Here is a 21,436-nt window from a genome sequence, read left to right as displayed (position 1 = left end):
AGATCCCTCTGCATGGCCTTCCCACCCTCCAGCAGATCAACACTCCCACCTAGCCTGGTGTCATCTGCAAATTTAATGAGGGTGCACTCGATCCCCTCATCCACATCATTGATAAAGCTTAAATAGAACTGAGTCAAATACTGAGCCCTGGGAACACCACTTGTGACTGGACGCCAACTGGATTTGGATCTGTTCACCACAATTCTTTTGGTCCAGCCCTCCATCGCACATACACCATCCAGGCCACAAGCTGCAGCTTCTCCAGGAGATGCTGTGGGACACGGTGACAAAGGCTTCACTGCAGTCTAAGGACACAACACCCACAGCCCGTGTGGCGGATTCACTCCCCACGACAGACTTTCCCTCATCTGCTCAGCCGGTCACCTTGTCACAGAAGGAGATCAGGCTGGTCAAGCAGGACCTGCCTTTCATCAAGCCATGCTGATTGGGCCCCATTGCTCGTCTGTGTGTGTGACCTCACAGTCCTTTCCCAGCCATGTTCCTGCTGTTGGCCAATCCCCTGCAGAGGCAGAAGTGACCTCACAGTGCCCTCCACACCCATTGGTTCCTACTGGACAATGAGTTCCTGAGACACAAGTGACCACACGACATCGTACCCACCATCACCCTCCTTGTGGTCCAGAGCGTGAGCAGATCAAACTGAGCTGCTTTCATCAAATGTATCTGATAGATTCCCTATCAAGGTTTGAGTGGAGAAACGTTCCTGAGAGGAGCTGCTCTATTTACTCTGGGACATTTTATATCTCCAAGGAAAAGATTCACAGAATACTACAATAACACAGGTTGGAAGAGATGCCTGAACACCATCTCTGTCCCACTGAGATTTATGGTACCCCAAGGAACAGCTGATGGCATTTCTGCTCACTTGGGTTCATCTCACCACATGGACACACTGGACATGCACATGATGTGTGGGTTTACATCTCATCTGGACAACGAGAACACGGACTTTTCACCTAGTATTTCATAGAATCATAGAATGTCCTGAGTTGGAAGGACCCACCAGGATCATGGAGTCCAACTCCTGTCCCTGCACAGGACACCCCACAGGTCACCCCATGCGTCTGAGGACGTTGTCCAGTCTCTTCTTGAACACTGTCAGGTTGGGCCGTGACACCTCCCTGGGGAGCCTGTTCAGTGTCCAGCACCCCTGGGGGAAGAACCTTTTCCTCATGTCCCACTGACCCTTTGCATAGAATAACGGAACCATAGAATAACTCAGGTTTGCAGAGAGCCCTGAACATCATCTTATCTCACTCTCCTGCTCAAGGCAGGGTGCACCTGGTGAGGTTGTTCTAGGCCTCTGCTGAGCTTTGCATCATCCACAAAGGAGCTGAAAATGTGCTCCATGCCATAATGAAGATGCAGAATAAAGCCGTTAGGTAGTGTTGGCCCAAGTACTCATCACTGAGGGATGCCACTAGAAACTGACTGAACACAGGACTTTGTACCACTGATGATGTTTGGGTTTGGTCACGCTGCCAACTCCCCACCCATCACAACATCCACATCTGCATCCCAGATCTCACCAAGCTGCTCTAAGGCACCACAGGAGACCATGTCTGGAGCCTTGCAAAACTCCATGCCCTCAACATGCCTTTCTTTCCCCTGCCCATTTGGGTTCAACAATTCCTTCCTTGTCCTTCTGCTGCCTGGAGATGCCTGCAGGAGAATGTGGCCCGTCACCTTCCCAGGGACAGACGTAGGCTGAGCATCCTGTCATTCTCCCAGTTCTCTTTCCTGCCATTCCTCAAGATGGGTTTGACGTCTGCCTTTCTGAGGGACCTCTGAACCTCTCTGATTGCTCTGGCACTTCTGAGACCACAATCCAGAATTTCCCACAGGGAAAGAAGGGCAGGTGTAGGACTGTGTAGAACAGCATGTGATGGAGTTGGCAAAGGTGATGGAGCAAACAGGGACATTTGCAATGAGTTGTCTAAGGGAGCTGAGATGAATCTCACTGTGCCGCTGGGGTTTGTCCCTGGAGTCACACACAGAAATATCAGGGTTCTGTCAGGTGTCCACATCTGAGCTGGCCTCATGGACTCTTAAAACACATTTAGATATTCAGGGACAGACAGTTTCCCTTTTACACATAGAGGCAGGAATCACGGTGTCTCTCTGGCCTTCTCTTCCTCTTCCCAAAGGATGGGAGGCACCTCAGCCTCGTGGTGTGTTACCATGTTCTGCACTCATCTTTGATGTCCCTCATCATTAGCAACGGACATTGGTTCAAGGAAGCACATCCCAGTGCTGCATTCCGGTAGTTTCCTATGGGATATTAGTCCCAAAATGGTGTGACCTTAATAAACTGTCTGTCCCACAAGCCCCAGGGAATAGCTGATGGTGTTTGTGCTCACTCAGGTTCATGTCACCTCATGTACACGATGTGCATGCTTATATCTCATCACTACAATGCAAACATGGTCTACTGGACTACTCTTTCAGTGTCTGTCTGTGGAGGGACAAAGAGCTCTGAGCTGGTGTTTGAGGCCAGGGCTGGAAATGGTGGTTGTGAGGGGCCAGTCCATGTTGATGCCCTTGGTGCAACTTGCCCAGGGTGTCCAGTAAACCTGGGTACAGCCCAGCCCCTGCTCTGCTGGTCCTGCAGGTCTCTGGCAGGAGCCTGGCTGTGAGAGGACACTGCTGTGTGCCAGCCCTGCACACACACACTGTTCAGCTGCACACTGATGTTTCATCTGTGGGTCACTTTCTTGGACATGTTCTTGAGAGAATCTTTTTAAGAAGACTTAAAACTTCAGGCCCTGCCTATAGGAGATCACCTTTCACTCTGGAAAGGCTGTTGTGAGGCCAGCACTGTCACAGCAGTGCCCATTGCCTGTCTCTGCCTGCGCCCACAGCACTGACACACAGCAGGACAGTGACCAAACTGCCAGAGCACTCAGGCCTTGCCCCAACACCAGGGATGAGAAGGAGAGTGTGGAATGGAACCAGAACAGCTCTGGAAGAACAAGCGCTGCTGCTCCCTGGCAGGGCTGCCATGCCAAAGCTGTTTTCCCCTCCACCCACGCACAGGAACTGTCCCTGCAGCTCCAAAAAGCCTTTGCAGGAGGTATATAGTGAAAAACAAGTCACTAAAGAGCCCTTTATTCTTTTTAGAGCTTAGGAGAGCACTGGTGCTCATTTAAGCAGCCAACAGTTATAAAAGAAAAGCCAGCAGTGAATTAGAAAGAGGTTGACAACATTATCACAATAAGAAAACAACCAACAACACCAGAAAATCAAGTTGACAGGCTGGGCTTGTAATTAGCTACATTAAAACTCCTGTATAGAAGAAGATGGCCAGTTTATTGCTTCTGAAAACAAAGGGATATGAGTTTCCACAGGGCATCCTTAAGCTCCTGGTTCCTCATGCTGTAGATGACGAGGTTCACTGCTGGAGGCACCACCGAACACAGAACAGACACCACCAGGTCCAGGGATGGGGAGGAGATGGAGGGGGGCTTCAGGTAGGCAAACATGCCAGTGCTGATGAACAGGGAGACCACGGCCAGGTGAGGGAGGCAGGTGGAAAAGGCTTTGTGCCATCCCTGCTCAGAGGGGAACCTCAGCACGGCCCTCAAGATCTGCACATAGGACACCACAATGAACACAAAACACTTAGAAAAAGACAAAAGTACTGAAAACAAGAAGTTTAAATTCCCTGAGATAGGCATCTGAGCAGGAGAGCTTGAGGATCTGGGAAACTTCACAGAAGAACTGTTCAACGGTATTACCTTGGCAAAGTGGTAGTGAAAATGCATTGCTTGTGTGCAGCAGAGCATTGAGAAACCCAGTGGCCCAGGCAGCTGCTGCCATGTGGACACAAGCTCTGCTGCCCAGGAGGGTCCTGTAGTGCAGGGGTTTGCAGATGGCAACGTAGCGGTCGTAGGACATGACTGTGAGAAGAAAAAACTCTGCACCAAACAAGAAAAATACAAAGAAGACCTGGGCAGCACATCCTGTGTAGGAAATGACCCTGGAATCCCACAGAGAGTTGGCCATGGATTTGGGGACAGTGGTGGAGATGCAGCCCAGGTCGAGGAGGGCGAGGTTGAGCAGGAAGAAGTACATGGGGGTGTGGAGGTGCTGGTCCCAGGCTATGGTGGTGATGATGAGGCCGTTGCCCAGGAGGGCAGCCAGGTAGATGCCCAGGAAGAGCCAGAAGTGCAAGAGCTGCAGCTCCCGTGTGTCTGTGAACGGCAGGAGGAGGAACTGGGTGATGGAGCTGCTGTTAGACATTTGGTGTTTCTGGTCATGGGGACCTGTCCAATGAGGAAAAGGCTGTGAGAAATTAGGGCAGAGTTCTCTGAGTAAAATGTGTTCCAGTTGTCATGGAAATTCCCTAGACTGACTTACCCTGTTCAGGTCCCTTTCACGAGCTGTGGTTGGTGCTGGCTGGCGGTGTCATTGGCAAGAGGCATCTTTGTTGTGGACTATACTGAATTCAGTCCTGCCCTACAGCAACAGGAAAATAGAGAAATGGGGTGGTCTCAGATTCTATCAACTCGTGATATCCAAGTCCATTTGAGCACAGTCTCTCCCATTTCACTTAATGGCAAAGCAGAGCTGTAGAGATCTTGTTCTGTTTATTTTATTCTAACTGTCCCACCATGGCTGAGAAGGTTTTGTTTGTTTGTTTGTTAAGGCAAAAATGCCTTAACAATGCCTTTTACTGCAAGTGAAACTTTGGGGGTGCTGACAGACAAAGGGACTGTCCCTTAGTGCAGAGTGGGGACAGCTGGTCTGTCCATCAGTCCTGGTCTCAGCTGCCCTGTGCCAGCACCTCTTTGAGCTGGAGGATGATCAGCCCCAGATGTTCCCCTGAGCAGAAACTGGACACCGCTGAGAGCAGAGCAGTACGGTTTCCAAGGGCTGATCGGCAAACCACTGACCGCTCTCATTGTACATGAACAGGATCTCAGCTCTGCCCTCCCAGCCAAGGACACTTCGGGCTCAGTGTTGCTGGGCTCTCCCAGGCAGGCTGAGCGCTGACCCTGGCAGGCGGCAGAGTCCCTGTGCGGCACAGCCCTGGGGTGCAGGGACCCTGCTCTGCAGGACAGCCCTGGGCACCCCTGCCTGCACATTGACATTTACACCTCACAGCCACCCTGGGGAGAACGCAGCATTCACGTCTTGTCACTGACAGTGTAGAAGGCAACCCCTGCTCTGCAGCACATCCTCCCCTCTGAGCAGAGAACCTCTGAGAGCTGTACTTACATCTCTCGCAGGCTCTGCAATGTGACAGCTTTCTGAGATCCTACCAAGATTTGCAGATGCAATGCCCTGCAGCCACAGGCTTCATATCGGAGAGGATTTCATTTCCAGTGAACTCTCAGCATCCTCCCAGCCCAGACTGCCTTTCCCCTCTCTGTGCCTGGCTCCTGTGCCCTCGATGCTGCAGGCAGAGCCCTCAGCCCTGCTGCGTGTGCAGAGGAGCTGCTCCTGGGCAGAGCTGTCTCTCTGCAGCGCTGCCGCTGCCATGAGCTCCCTGTGTCCCAGGAGCCCAGCCCAGCTCAGCAGCACAGGAGCAGCCCATGATGTCCTTTCCCTGTCCCCTCTGGGCTCCTCCAGGTGTCCCTGGGGCTCCAGGGGCACAACTTTGAAGTTGAAGTAATCAGTGATGTTGATTCTCTCTCCTCTTCAGAGACACTTCTCAACAGCATTGTATTTTTCATTTTAAAAAATATACTGGTATGAGAATCATCTTTCTTGTCCCATCATTAGACAGGACACCAGGAATGTTACAACAAAGGGTCTAATTTCTCCAGGCTAGGGGAGGAATATCTTCAGTTGAATGAAGATATCTGTCCTGGTTTTATACTCCTAGGTCTAGAGAGACATTCATCAATCTTTGGCCATGTCATGTCTGTGCTCTGATTCAAAGCCTTTGCACACATGGGCTCTTGGACACTTGGTACCAGGTTTCTTGTGGCAGGTCAGAGCTGGGCTGGTGCCACAGCTGGGGTGGCTCAGCCCAGATGTGAGGCCATGTCCTCAGCCAGGGACCTGACTGGGGAGCTGGAGCTGTCAGTGCTGCAGACAGAGCTGTGACACGGATGGAATGAACTGCGAGGCAGGGTGGCAGAAGTGAGTTCATCTGGTCTGCAAGGACAGCAGCCTCCAAGCACAGCAACAGTCCAGATCAGAACTCGGTCCAGACCTCTAAGGAAATTCAAGGCCCCAAAATGAGCTGTTACTACTGCAGGAACAGTTAAAGGAGAAACAATGACACTGTGTGGACACTGATGAATTTAATAAGAGGTGAGAATCTCTGTGTCCTCTTGTCCTCACTCTTCACCAGCCATGTGTCCCAGGCCTCTGTGATTTGAGACAGGAATCTGCAGAACAAGCAGCAGTGGATGGGGATCAAGTCAGGGTCACTGGAACTAACACAATCCTCTCCAGTCTATGGGACAGCAGGGGCAGCATCCCAGGAGCTGGGACAGCAGGACCATGTCACAGTGAGGCCACTCTCCACCATCTTGGAAAGCTCATGGAGACTGGGGGGACTCCCTGACCACTGGCAGCTCTCACACAGTGTGTGCACTTTTCAAAATGGCCCAGGGGTGAGCAGGGGAACTAAGGGCTGTGCCCCAGAGCATGTCCACTTGGACCCCATTTCTGGGTGTTTGGAAGAGAAGGTGACGGGGTTTGCCCAGGGCAGGTTGTGCCTGTCCATCCTCTTTGCTTTCTGTGAGGAAAGGACAGGGTTGTGGATGTGGGCAGAGCAGTGGCGGTCTGTTACCTGGAAGTCAGCAAGGCATTCAGTGTCACCCTCTGTAATATTATCGTGTTCAACGTGGGATATTATGGTCTGTGTCAGTGTGTAAGTAGATGGGTAAAAAGCCATCTGGATGGTTGTCTTTGGAAAGGTGCTGTAGAAAGGGAGAAACTTTCCAGTCTTGAGGACAGTCCAGCACTGGAAGCTGTTTCCCAGGAGTGCGCACCCACTCTGTCCGAGGAAGAGACCAAGATGTGTTTGGATAAAGCCCTGAGCAATCTGGTCGGACCCTGCTGTGAGTAGGAGGTTGGTCAAGACACCTCCCGAGGTGCAGGGATTCTCACCTCTTTCTCTTATTAAATTCATCAGTAGCTACAAAGTGTCTTTGTTTGTCCTTTAACTGTTCCTGCAGAAGTAACAGCTCATTATGGGGCCTTGAATTGCCTTACAGGTCTAGACTGAGTTCTGATCTGGACTGTTGCTGTGCTTGGAGGCTGCTGTCCTTGCAGACCAGATGAACTCACTCCTGCCACCCTGCCTGGCAGTTCATTCCATCCGTGTCACAGCTCTGTCTGCAGCACTGACAGCTCCAGATCCCTCAGTCAGGTCCCTGGCTGAGGACATGGCCTCACATCTGGGCTGAACCACCCCAGCTGTGGCACCAGCCCATCTCTGACCTGCCACGAGAAACCTGGTACCAAGTGTCCAAGAGCCCATGTGTGCAAAGGCTTTGCTGCAGAGCACAGACATGACATGTCCAAAGACTGATTAATATCTCTCTAGACCTAAGAGTATAGAACCAGAATAGAATGCCTGAACTCATTCAACTGAAGATATTCCTCCCCCAGCTTGGAGAAATAGAATCCTTTGCTGTAACATTCCTGGTGTCCTGTCTAATGATGGGACAAGAAAAAATGATTCTCATAGCAATTTAATTTTTAGTATGAAGAATACAATGCTGGTGAGAAGTGTCTCTGCAGAGGAAAGAGAATCAACATCACTGATTACTTCAGGTTGTTTGAAAGGATGTGCCCCTGGAGCCCCAGGGACACCTGGAGGAGCCCAGAGAGGACAGAGAAAGGGACATCATGGGCTGCTCCTGTGCTGCTGAGCTGGGCTGGGCTCCTGGGACACAGGGAGCTCATGGCAGCGGCAGCGCTGCAGAGAGACAGCTCTGCCCAGGAGCAGCTCCTCTGCACACGCAGCAGGGCTGAGGGCTCTGCCTGCAGCACCGAGGGCACAGGAGACAGGCACAGAGAGGGGAAAGGAAATGTGGGGGGAGGATTGCTGTGAGGAGAGAAATCTTCACAAACATTAAGTCTGTTGCTGCACGTTATTGCATTTGTAGATTATGGTGGAATTTCCTAATGGTGGTACATTCAATAAGATACGTAAGTAAAAATATTAGAGACTTTCTTCTATAGTTAAGGAGGACCTGCAGCAGAGCAGAGATTAAACCATCAGAGCAATAACACATGGCAGCTGCCTCCTGCTGAGGATGACTCCAGGTGTGTGAAGCTGTTTGCACAGGCAGGGGTGCCCAGGGCTGTCCTGCAGAGCAGGGTACCTGCACCCCAGTGCTGTGCTGGGCAGGGACTCTGCCGCCTGCCAGGGTCAGCGCTCAGCCTGCCCGGGAGATCCCAGCAACACTGCGGGGAGAAGATGTGGGGAGAAGGAGCAAGATCTGGTAGGGCAGGGTCGTGCTGTGGAGAGAGTGCTGTGTGGTTCAGCACTGCTCACAGCTGCAGATCACCCCTGGCATTTTTCCAAGGGAATGCCCCATGAAAAGATCAATGTAAGGATTAGCAGACAGATAAGGACCTTTCCTGAGCCTGTCTTTTCAGTTTCCTCTCCCAAGGGGTCGGGGGTGCAGGAAAGGATAAAATGAAAATGAGCTCTCATGCTGAAACAAGTCACTGAGACTCCTGAACTGCAACTCTGAGTGATCAGTACATCTGCCAGAAGGCTCATGACATCCCTTACCCACCCCTCTGCCTGTGCACAGCACCTGCATCACCTTGGCTGGACCCGTCAGCCTTAGTCTGACCTGTCCTGTTTTCCAGCCTGCAGACAGGAAGATGCCCCCAGGCAGTGCCCTGTGAACAGGCAGGATCTGTAGGGCCAGGGGGAGGGCACAGAGGGTGGGATGGTCTGTGAGCACTGACAAGGAACAGACATGGACAGGGAAACACCTCTCAGGGGGAGAATCTCCAGGCAGCAGGGAAATGATCAGAAATGAGAGGAAACCAAATCCGGAATGGTTATGGGAGGGAGAGCAGAGAAAAGTCCCTGTGACCCCCTGCAGGTCAGATCCCTCCTGTGAGCAGCCCCCTGGCCTCCTGTCCCACCCAGCAAAGCCTCTGCCCTCAGGGCCGGGGGCTCCAAGGCATGAAGCAGCTCCTGTGCAGCCAGAGCTGCAGTTCCTCTGCAGAGCACAGGGGCTGAGAGCAGCTGCCCGGCACTGTTGGTGTCTGGGAGGTGGCTGCACAGCTGGAGAAGGGTGACGCTGTCTGAGTGCCCGGCTGCCTCTGCCCTGGCCTCTCTCACCCCCACCCTCACCGCATTTTCCTTCTTGCTCCCCTGCTCTGGGTCACTGCTGTTGGGATCTTGTTCTTGCTGTCAGGCTCTCTGGGGATGGCAGTTTCAGCTGCAGAGTCACAGCCTGATCTTGGGGGTCCTTTCCTGCAGGTGTGTCCATGGGCACACGTGTCCCAGCTTTGCTCTGACCTGTGGGCTGTGGGCAATGCAGTCTGTGGGGCTGGGCAATGAGCTGAGTCTCCCTCAATCAAATCATATTATTAGGACATTTTGCTATGTCTTTGAGGTTTCCTTCCAAGTGGTGAGCTCCCCACCAGGATGCAAACCTGTGCAATATTACCTTAGTGTTATCTAAGGAACAACACAGAAACGCAGAGATGTTACGTCATTGAAAATGCTGTTTGGTTTGTGAAATTAGCCGTGCCTGTCTTGGGATACTTGTGGGGTGCTGAGACCTTAGGAAAGGGTGAGTTGTCGAGACTCCATATGTCAATGTTGAACCCCAGTTCTGTCCCCTGTTCCCATTCCCCCTGCTGCAGAGCAGGGCTGACTCCTCGGCAGCCAGCGGGCACAGGCCCTGCTTCTCACGGCACCTCCAGCCAGCACCACCCAGGGCTCAGACACCGAGCTGGAGGAAGGTCTGGAAAAGGACAAGGGGTGTGGAGCAGGGGAGGGTGTATGAGAAATGGCTTTGATTTTGCTCAGAGAAGTCACTGATAACTTGTCACTGTCTTTTCCTCCTATGACAGGTTTCCCATGACCATCAGCAGCAAATGTCCAACAGCAGCTCCATCACCCAGTTCCTCCTCCTGCCGTTCACAGACACACGGGAGCTGCAACTCTTGCATTTCTGGCTCTTCCTGGGCATCTACCTGGCTGCCCTCCTGGGCAATGGCCTCATCATCACCACCATAGCCTGGGACCAGCACCTCCACACCCCCATGTACTTCTTCCTGCTCAACCTCGCCCTCCTCGACCTGGGCTGCATCTCCACCATTGTCCCCAAATCCATGGCCAACTCCCTCTGGGACACCAGGGCCATCTCATACTCAGGATGTGCTACACAGATCTTTTCAATTGCCTTCTTTGTAGCAGCAGAGTATTGTCTCCTCACAGTCATGTCGTACGACCGCTACGTTGCCATCTGCAAACTCCTGCACTACGGGACCCTCCTGGGCAGCAGAGCTTGTGTCCACATGGCAGCAGCTGCCTGGGCCACTGGGTTTCTCAATGCTCTATTGCTCATGGCCAATACATTTTCACTGCCCCTGTGCAAGCGCAATGCCCTGGGCCAGTTCTTCTGTGAAATCCCCCAGATCCTCAGTCTCTCCTGCTCACACTCCTACCTCAGGGAACATGCACTTCTTGTGGTTACTGTATTTTTTGACCTCTGTTGTTTTGTGTTCATTGTGGTGTCCTATGTGCAGATCTTGAGGGCCGTGCTGAGGATCCCCTCTGAGCAGGGACGGCACAAAGCCTTTTCCACCTGCCTCCCTCACCTGGCCGTGGTCTCCCTGTTCCTCAGCACTGCCATGTTTGCCTACCTGAAGCCCCCCTCTGTATCCTCCCCATCTCTGGACCTGGTGGTGTCTGTTCTGTACTCGGTGGTGCCTCCAGCAGTGAACCCCCTCATCTACAGCATGAGGAACCAGGAGCTCAAGGATGCCCTCTGGAAACTCATATCTTATTGTTTTGTAAAGCAATAAACCACCCATCTGCTTCTACATAGGCATTTTAATGTAGCTAATTACAGGTACAGCCTGTCATCTGGATTTTTGGTTGTTATTGGTTGTGTTCTTATTGTGATAATGTTGTCATCCCCTTTCTAATTCAGTATTGGCTTTTCTTTTATAACTGTTGGCTTTGCAAAGGAGGAGCCGTGCTCTCCTTGTCTCTAAACAAAATAAAGGGCTCTTTAGTGACTTGTTTATCACTATATCCTTCCTGCAAGCACATTTTTAGAGCTCCAGGGATGGTTCCCGTGTTCATGGGAGGAGGGTAAAAGAGTCCACCCTGGCAGCCCTGCCAGGGAGCAGCAGCGCTTGTTCTTCCAGATCTGTTCTGGTTCCACTCCCACACTCTCCTTCTCATCCCTGGTGTTGGTGCAAGGCCTGAGTGCTCTGGCAGCTTGGTCACCGTCCTGCTGTGTGTCAGTGCTGTGAGCGCAGGCAGGGACAGGCAATGGGCACTGCTGTGACAGAGATGGCCTCACAACAGCCTTTCCAGACAGAAAGATGGTCTTCTCTGGGCAGAGCTGGAAGGTTCAAGTCTTCAACTTCTTACAAAGTTTTTCTCAATAACATGTCCAAGAAAGATTAAACCCCAGAGTACAGCTGAACAGTGTGTGTGTGCAGGGCTGGCACACAGCAGTGTCCTCTCACAGCCAGGCCTCTGCCAGAGACCTGCAGGACCAGCAGAGCAGGGCTGGGCTGTGCCCCTGTGCACTGGACACCCCGTGGAAGGAGCCCCAGGTCAATCACCATGGACTGGCCCCTCACAACCACCATTTCCAGCACTGGCTTCTCACCCACAGAGGCTGTTTTCTCTCCATGGATGGACACTCAATGAATAGTTCAGCAGTCTATGTTTGCTTTGTACAGATGAGATGTGAGCACGCACATCATGTACGTGAGGTGACGTGAACCTGAGTGAGCACAAACACCATCAACTATTCCTTTCCATTCCGTGAAGGACTGTGAGACAGACGAGGTCTTGAGATCACTTCATTTTGGGAGGAACAACCTATGGGAAATCACCTGAATGCAGCACTGGGTTGTGCTTCCTTGAACTGAGCTCCCTGTGTCCATTCCTCGTGACGTGGGACGTGTCAGATGAGTGCAGAGCAGGTGACACAGAGCAGGGCTGAGGTGTCTCCCGTGCTTTGGGAGTGGCAACAGGAGGCCAGAGGGACACTGTGACTCCTGCCTCTGAGTGTAATAGGGACAGACTCTGTCTCTGAGAGTCCCTGGGTGAACAAGGAGTCCTGAGACCAACTCAGATATGGATGCCTGATAGAACCTGATATTTCTGTGTGTGATTCCATAAACAAATCCCACTGGATCAGGGAGATTCATCTCAGCTGCCTTGAAAAGGATCATTGCAAGTGCTCCAGTCTGCTCTGTCACTCTTCCTTGTGATTCCACATTGTGCTCTCATAAGTGTCAAGGAAACCAGAATGGCTCTTGGGTCCTTAGAAAACGCAGACCTCAAACCCATCTTCAGGAAGAGCAGGAATAGGAATGGGGAGAATAACAGGCTGGCCACCCTACCTCCCTCCCTGGGAAGGGGATGGGACAAGCCTCCTGCAGCCATTTCAGGAATGTGAGTGACAAGGAAGGGATTGCTGAACCCAAATGGACAGGGGAAAGAAAGGCATGTTGTGCACAGGGTGTTTGCAAGGCTCAGACATGGTCTCCTTCTGGCCAGAGTAGTGCTGATGGAGCTCAAGAAGTGGATGCTGGGTGGGAAGTTGGCTGAACAATCCAGTACATATATCACCGGTGGTACAAAGTCCTGTGTGCAGCCAGTTACTGGTGTCATCCCTCAGTGACCAGCACCTGGACAACACTGTCGAATGTCTTTATTCTCCCTTTCCAAGATATAAGAGACAGCACTTTAAGTGCCTTGAGGATGATACAAACCTGGGTGGAGGCCTTGAGCAGCCTCACTTGGTTCACCCTGAGCAGGAGAGTGAGGCAAGACGAGTGAGACAAGGGCTCTCTGCAAACCTGAGTTATTCTGTGATTTGACAGAATTTTTGCCTTGGAGAGGTTTCTGGAGAGAGAATAGGTGGAAGAATAGGAAAAAAAAAAAAAAAAGGCAAACGAGGACATACGTGCTGTGTTAACATAAGTTCCAGTGAGGAGTGCTTTTAACTCTCATTGTTAGTAGGAAATATATTTGAATAATTTGAACAAGGTGAGGAAGTGAGATGGGTGTCTACAGCCTGTGGGAAAGAGGGGCAGGGGTAGGACTGCGTAGAGCATGGTTCAGTGTTGGTCAGGTCCTGGGTGCTAAGGAGGGGGATGGGTGTGTGTGGTATTTTGAGGTCAGTTGTGTCTCAGACACTCATAATCCAGTCAGAATCCTGTGGCTGTGAAGGGGATAGTGGGGTCAGGTCTGTGTCTGGAGGTGACAGCCCAGCAGCAGGGACATGGCTGGGAAAGAACCTCTGCCCAAGGGCCCACAGACCCTAGCCAGGAAGAGCCCTTGGAGACGGGTTGTCATGTCCATCCCACCTGAGAACATGATGGGACATGGGCAGGGACATGATCGTGTCTGTCAGAGAAGCTGAAAGGCCAGCAGCACTCATGGGATTTAGAAGATCATGGCAAGGTGACTTCTCTCTGGTCAGGTAAAAAAGCACAAGAAGACTAATGGGTTGGGTTCCCTGCATGAAGGGCAGTTTCTGAGGTGGCTGAGCTTTCCTTGATAGTGGGAAAAAGCAAAAGAGGGAAAAAAATATCACAAAGTGCAATTTGGAAGGTGCAGACTGGATATCAGGAGTAAGAAATGTCACTGGAAGGGCAGTGCTGTGGGGCAAAAGGTGACCCAGAGGGAGCTGGATCAGCCCATGGTTTGTGTGCCAAAGAGCAGCCAGTGAGGATGCAGACATATCAGTGAAGGTGCAGAAATGCTGGGGTGAGAGCAGGTGGGGAAGCAAGATGGGTGTCTGCAGCCTGCAGGGAAAGAGGGGCAGGGGCAGCACCGTGTAGAACAGCCTGTGGTGGAGATGGCAAAGGGTGCTGTAAGGCTGGAAGGGACCCACAGAACCCAGGTCTCTGTCCCCTTGGCCAGGGCAGTTGTCTCTGTCACTGAGGCCCAGGAGCAGACACGTTGTCCTCATGGCACTGGGGCCTCGGTGCCTCCTTGCAGCCCCATGGGGAAGCTGGAAGTTGTTGTCCCAGTGTTGTCCTTCCCTGGGCCTTGCACACCCACATCCCACGGTCCCAGGAAGAGCCCTGAGCGTGTGTGAGGGACAGGATCCCCCTTCCCATTGCCTGGAGCTCATGGCTTCTCCTTTCTGCTTCAGAAAGCAAACCAAGGGGTTTCTGAGCATCAGAGCTGAAGAAAAGACTCAAAGGAGACCTCATGGTGGCTACAGCTTCCTCACCAGGGGAGAAGGAGGGAAAGGTGCTGATGTCTTCTCTCTGACGACCAATGACAGAACTCAAGGGAACGGAAGAAGGGTGTGCCAGGGGAGGGTCAGTGGGACATGAGGAAAAGGTTCTTCCCCCAGAGGTGCTGGACACTGAACAGGCTCCCCAGGGAGGTGTCACGGCCCCAACCTGATAGTGTTCAAGAAGAGACTGGACAACATCCTCAGACACACGGGATGACCTGTGGGGTGTCCTGTGCAGGGACAGGAGTTGGACGCCATGATCCTTTGGATCCTTCCAACTCAGGAGATTCCTTGATTCTATGAAATACTAGGTAATCATGTGCATGTCCACTGTGTGCATGTGGTGAGATGAACCCAAGTGAGCAGAAATGCCATCAGCCATTCCTTGGGGTGCCATAAAGGTCAGTGGGACAGATATGGTGTTTGGGGGTCTCTTCCAACCTACTTTATTGTAGGATTCCATGAATATTTTCCTTGGAGATATAAAATGTCTCAGAGTAAATACAGCAGCTCCTCTCAGGAACGTTTCTCCACTCAAAAACTTGATAGGAAATCTATCAGATACATTTGATAAAAGCAGCTCAGTTTGTTCTGCTCACACACTGGACCACAAGGAGGGTGATGGTGGGTATGATGTCGTGTGGTCACTTGTGTCTCAGGAACTCATGGTCCAGTAGGAAGCCAATGGCTGTGGGGGGCACTGTGAGATCACTTCTGTCTCTGCAGGGGATTGGCCAACAGCAGGAACATGGCTGGGAAAGGACTGTGTGGTCACACACACAAGACAAGCAATCAGGCCCAATCAGCATGGCTTGATGAAAGGCAGGTCCTGCTTGACCAGCCTGATCTCCTTCTGTGACAAAGTGACCGCTGAGCAGATGAAGGAAAGTCTGTCGTGGGGAGTGAATGCGCCACACGGGCTGTGGGTGTTGTGTCCTTAGACTGCAGTAAAGCCTTTGACACCGTGTCCCACAGCATCTCCTGGCGAAGCTGCAGCTCATGGCCTGGATGGTGTATGTGCGATGGGTAAAGAACTGGATGGAAGGCATTTTGTCCCCTGGAGCCATTTGTCGCCTTCCTGTTCACATGAGCGTCCCATGAATGCATCACTGCTCTACCCCAGTGTAGACAGGCACAAGGCCTTCTCCTCCTGAACCTCTTATCAATGCCACTGTTTTCTCCAGCACCCTCATCCTGAACTGTGTGATGCCCAGAACAGCCCTCACAAGACAGTTTGACAAAGTCTTTTTTCTACACTATCCACACATCCCTGCTCAATTCCCTCATGTACAGTTCAAGGACCAGAAAGGTTGGGTGCAAGTGGAGCACTGAGAGAAAAGCTTTGAGGTGCACAGGGAGGCCATCACCATGTTGGCAAGCTGTTCTCTCTGAACAGGCCCAGAGGACCTGGACAGCATTTGCTGTGTCTCAGAAACTCGCCCTGAAGGTTGGGATAATGAGAAAAGGTTTGGTCTGGGAAGGGACAGACAGGGGCTGGTGGAACTGGCTGGTGTGACCGTGAGACGTCTGCCAAACACCTCAGAAAAGTCCTGGCTCTCAGGGAGGCTGCATGGTCCTCTGAGAAAGAAAAGAGCAAACATGACTTATCATGGAATCATAGAATAATTGTGGTTGGAAGAGACCCTTAAGATCATCGAGTCCAACCATAACCTAAATCTGGCACTAAACCATGTCCCTAAGAGCCCCATCTATCTGTGTTTTAAACACCTTCAGTGATGGCGACTCCACAACCTCACTGCACACTCTGCTCCATTGCTTAAAAACCCTTTCCCTGAAGCAATTCTTCCTAATATCCAATCTAAACCTCCCCATGTGCAACTTGAGGCCATTTCCTCTTGTCCTATCACTTGTCACTTGGGAGAAGAGACCAACACCCTCCATGATAAAACCTCCTTTCAGGCAGCTGTAGAGAGTAATAAGGTCTCTCCTCAGCCTCCTGTTCTCAAGGCTGAACAGCCCCAGCTCCCTCAACCGCTCCTCGTGAGACTGGTGCTCCAGACCCTTCACCAGCCTTGTTACCCTCCTCTGAACTCTCTCCAGCACCTCAATGTCTTCCTTGTCATGAGGGGCCTCAAACTGACCCCAGGATTCAAAGTGCAGCCTCACCAGTGCCCAGTACAAAGGGATGATCACTTCTCTAGTCCTGCTAAAGCTCTGATTGAATCAAGGCTTGAACACCTTGGTGTGACCCAGTTGGTGACGGGTTGGACTGCAGACTCCTGAGGTCCCTTCAACCTCAGTTCTCTCATGATCCCATTGTGATGTTGGGCTCTGTTTCAGACTGGAGCAGAGCAGGTGATGATGGGGCAGGATCCACCTGTGCTGTAGGTGACCATCTAAACCAACATCTCAGCCAGGGAACCAGCCAACACCTCAGTGTGACTCGCTCTGGGCAACGTGTGAGGAGTCCTGGGCAGGGCAGGTTCAGAGGGCATGGGGCGCTGTGCAAGACACAATGTGATCTTGGCTTCATGCCTGCAGGCCCATCAGATGTCAGTTAATTTGAATGAAAATTGAAATAAGAAGAACTGAAAACAAAGATCCAAAGCAGAGGAAGGTGTCAACATGTTTTTTTTGTTTGTTTGTTTCTTTGGTGTGGTGTCTTTTTTTTAAAAAGAAAGGGTTTTCCAGAACTGAGCATGGATTTAGGACACAAATGTCTTCAGCTCCAGGGACACAAACACCTGGTGCCAGTGTAGATGTCCCGGGAACTCCTGCCCAGGCTCCACCTGCACTGCAAGATGCTCTGGTCTCCCCAGGTCCTGTGTGACAGATGCCAATCCCAGGCCAGCACCTCAGGTACACTGGGCCCTAAAATGGCCCTAGGTGTTTATGGTGAGACACCTGATGACTGATGTCTGCCAGGAAACGTGCACTTTATTGTTGTTGTTTTGTTTGTGGTTTGTTTTGTTGTTTTTGTTGCTGTTTTGTTTTTGCTTGTGGTTGTTGTTATTGTTTAATTAGTTTAATGGGTTTTTTTCCTTGTTTTTGTGAGGATTTTGTTTCTTTTTTTCGTTGGTTTGTTTGTTTGATTGGATATTTTTGTTTACTTGTATTTTTAACATATTAAAATTAAAAAGAAAAAGGCCAAAAAGGGAATAATGGGGAAGTTTAATAAGGGAAGGAGAAGAAATATTGTTCTTCCACTGTACTTCTATTATCAACACTCTATGATTTCATGTCCCTCGTCATTCAGGAGTTCCCAGCACTGTCTGGACGTTTGCCCTTCCCAGTGTTCTCAGGTTTCTCCTCCACTTGCTCTTTGGTCATTCAGTGGCCTCTCAACTGTCTGGTTTCTGCTTTGAGCTTCAGGGAGTTACAAACTTGCCCCATTCTTCAGAGCTCTAATTGACATGGCAGCCAATACGTACATTGTGTTTATTTCTATCCTCTCCTGTCTCTCTGTCTAAAGCAGTTCTTGTGTGGGTGTCCCTTGTGGATGCTGGACCTCACCAGATCCACTTACACACACAGCTGAGGAAAGTGTTTTGCTGTTGATTGAACTGTGCAGTGTTTGCACAGGAGAGCAGGTGGAGCTGGTGCACAGGAGCTGCAGCATCTCCTGCAGAGCTCAGTGGAGAAGTCTGATGGAGGAAAAGTGATGCAATCTCTGGTGGCCAATGAGGGACCCGGCAGACTGGGGGTGGGAGTGAGGAGCCAGGTTGTCCATACAGTGTCCAGCCTCAAGGGACTGTTCTCCTGCCTGTCCAGATGTCTTCAGGAGACCCTCAGGATCAATGTTCAGTGTAGAATGCTGCTGTCACTTCTTCTATACACTGAAAAATGACAGAAAATACCCTTGAAAGAAAAAACCTCCTTCATTAAGTCTTCTTTGAAACCTTCATCAGCAAGTGTCCCATTGAAACCTCTCCAGTTAGTTCTACAAGTCTGGAAGATCTGAAGAAAACTACAGAAAGAAACATTGCTCATTATGGCTTTCTGTGTTTTAATGAGCCCCATGGTGTATTTGGTGCTGAGTCCATGAACCTCAGATACCAAGGACAGGCTGAAGAATCTGCTCAAGAAGTCCAAGCCAGAACAAACTCCAAAGTACCTTGAAGCACTAATAGGCCCCACTGAGGGCTGTTACTGACAAAGCCTCCCCAGGGACTCGTTAGAGCAGATAATTGGAGGCTGTGATTGCATCAGGCAAAGGCAAAGTGCAGCAGCTCTGATGCTGAGAAAGCCCTTGGTTTGTTTGATGAAGGACAATGGCCAAGCCTTGAGCCCCTGTCCCTGGAAGGGAGATCCTGTCCCTCACGTGTGGCTCAGGGCTCCTTCTGGGGCTGTGGGGAGTGCGATGCCCAGTGCAGGTCAATGGTGTGACACTCCCTGGGGGTGCAAGGAGGCAATGGGTGCCATGGCCATGACAATCATGTGTCTCCTCTTAGGCCTCACTGGCAGGGACATCAGCCATGGCTAAGGGGACAAAGACCTTGGCTCTTGCAGGGACATCCAGCCTTGCCAGCGCCCTTGGCCATGTCCACCATGGTCCATCCTGCACTGTCCCAGGCCTGTGGCTGTTTCCTCACAGGCTGCAGACACCCCGTGCGCTTCCCCACCTTGTTCTCAGCCCAGTGTGTCCCCACCTGTGCTGCTGTTTCTCCATCCTCACCAGCTGTTCCTGGAAACACAGAGTCATGACTGATCTAGAGTCCTGAATGACCACATCACTGTGCTCAGAATGACATTTCTTGATCCTGAGCTCCACTCTGGACCTCCAGAGCTGCAATTTCTGATAGTTTTCCTTTCTCATGCTGTTTCTCAACAACAACAAAAAAATTAAAAATTGATGCCATCTTGTGTGGATGGGTTTTGATAGATTAAGACCTGTTGCTGAATTAGTCAGGCTCAAAGGTATCTCAAGGCCACTTCAAGAACAGAGTCTACTATGAGAAAGAGGGGCGTTCCTCAATCACCAGGGTCCTGGCGTGGCATGAATCATCGGACGTATCATCAGTGAGACTCCAGCGCACGGACAGCCCATCATCCTCATTTAACGAATCCATGCTTGGAGCGTGGACGCGTGATTAGAATATAGTTACGTATATAAGAAGACTTGTTTCTGTAATAAATGGCTTAGCGTGATTCACATTGAATCGACTTGTTTTGCTTAGTCCTTATCTCGCTCTACATCTGGTGACCCCGACGTGATACCCTGAACGGTGTACCACGGAAGATGGGGAAAAGCCTAGAGCGGCCCAGCCGGAGGCGGATCAGCTGGACTGAGAACCGGACGGAAGCGCACGGACGTTCCGCGTTTTGTTGAAGAAGTCACCGTAAAGGGTGAGCGGCTGGGAGCGGGAGGAGGGAAGAGTGAAGTTACGGGGCAAAATAAATCCTTTGAGGAAGAAGCCGTAGTTAAACTCCTCCTGCCTATTCTCTCTATGAGAGGACTTAAATAAGAAGAAAGTAACATATGTGGACTATTAATTTGGTATAGAATTAAAGGCTACCCAGGAGAAAACGAGAAGGCTTTTAAACGTTAACTTTGGGATGATAAAAGGCAGAAATTATGGAATAGGGTCAGCAATGGATATGATAAAGAAACTAAATCACTAGTGACTAAATGGAAGCTTAAAATTTCCACCTTAAAAGACTTTGAGGCTGAGCGGGCTACCGTTGCCAGAATTTTTCCAGCGTTGCAGCCTGATAACAAATCTAAAAATGACTGTGAAGTTTACCCGGATCGTGTCTTTTGACCCCCTCCCCACTCCATCCCCTGTTGTGCCGGCGGCACTGGTGCAGCGGTCTGGGGCGGGCGGAGGAAAATTACGGAGTGAATGGCCTCCTATACCATCACACGACCCTAAGGAGACCAAGCAGTCCAAGGAACTGGAGTCAGATAATTTGTCAAAAGAACTGTGTGAAATGTAACAGCTATAGATCATTTAGGACAGAACAATGGGGATTCGTCGAGGGGGGCAGGTGTCCCACAACTCCTGGAAGAGACACTAATTGACACACCGCAACTACAGACACGATAAGTTTCTGAAATCCTGAGGCAGTCAACAGATCTTGCATATCAAGCTATGAGAGAGGTGCCAAATCATTTGCAACTATTAATCAGGGTCCCAATGAGAATTACATGCAATTTATTGACCATCTTCAAGACGCCATCAGTAAGCAGGCTGAAAACTTAGAAGCTAAGGAAGCACTAGTGTTGAGATTAGCCGTAGAGAATGCTAATGTTTGCTATCAACGTGTTATTTGCAAGTTTTCCAGTACATATTATGTGCTCCTGTGTATTGCTTCTCTGAAAATCTAGCAGCTTGTCAGGAATGTGAGTTAATTGTTCTACTAGTTGTTTTTAAGTGCGCTGTAAAACCTTCTCCCACTTTTCCCATTCTCGCTGCAAGCAGCCCTGTGCCTTCCTCCCCCTCCCTCTCCCCCCTTCTCAAGGTTTTTACTTGCAAGATGGGGTCAGGAATATTGTTTTCAGTTGTGTTCCTAAAAAATCAGTATTGGGAAGTGTTTTAAAACTTAGGAAAGCACTCAGAATTATAAGGAAGGAAGATCTTGTAAAATATGGTAATTAATGGTGGCTGCGGTGTAAGTTAAATGATTGGGAAAAGTGTCCGGACAATAGAATATTGTTGTGATTAATGTTGTTTTTAGGGCGAGAAGAGCAGGACAAAATAAATCCCTACAAGAGATCATTAAATCATTTCAAACAGTTTTACAGGCGGGGTGCTTTGAACTTCAACAAGCTGAGAGAGAGTTAACTGATAACACACAGGTCACAGAAAACTTGTTAAAGTCTGCAAGATGCTTTCCTTATTAACCTGTTTTCTTTGTGAGTATCGGTTTAAGCATGTTGCAATTTTGGTAGGTCTGTGCTATATGGTACGATAAGTTCACAGTCTGTTCAATCCGTTGACTCAAAATGTGCATTTTGTGATAATTCAGAAGATCATGAGTAATTTAGTTCTTTACTGCGTGAATGTGATAGTGGGATTTTGCGTGTCGTGACTGTTGTTTTTCTCTCTAACATGCTAGCTTTATTCCAG

The 21,436-nt window shown here is 50.5% G+C and overlaps 1 protein-coding gene and 1 pseudogene across 2 annotated transcripts; one reads left to right on the top strand and one right to left on the bottom strand.

Moving 5' to 3' along the window:
- Positions 1-3,329: 3,329 nt before the first annotated feature.
- On the bottom strand, positions 3,330-4,263 carry LOC308043852 (olfactory receptor 14J1-like; annotated as a pseudogene). The gene has a single exon. The product of its transcript is annotated as an olfactory receptor 14J1-like (transcript).
- A 5,793-nt stretch (positions 4,264-10,056) lies between these two features.
- LOC308043851 (olfactory receptor 14A16-like) lies at positions 10,057-10,989 on the top strand (the record flags this gene model as incomplete). The annotated part of the gene is made up of 1 exon (XM_080350165.1): positions 10,057-10,989. The coding sequence occupies one exon, from the start codon at positions 10,057-10,059 to the stop codon at positions 10,987-10,989; it is 933 nt and encodes a 310-aa protein (XP_080206291.1).
- Between the last annotated feature and the right edge of the window lie 10,447 nt (positions 10,990-21,436).

This window comes from Nesoenas mayeri (genome assembly GCF_963082525.1).
Source record: "Nesoenas mayeri genome assembly, chromosome: 9".
Classification (NCBI taxonomy): Eukaryota; Metazoa; Chordata; class Aves; order Columbiformes; family Columbidae; genus Nesoenas; species Nesoenas mayeri.
This window is presented reverse-complemented; position numbering and strand designations above follow the sequence as displayed.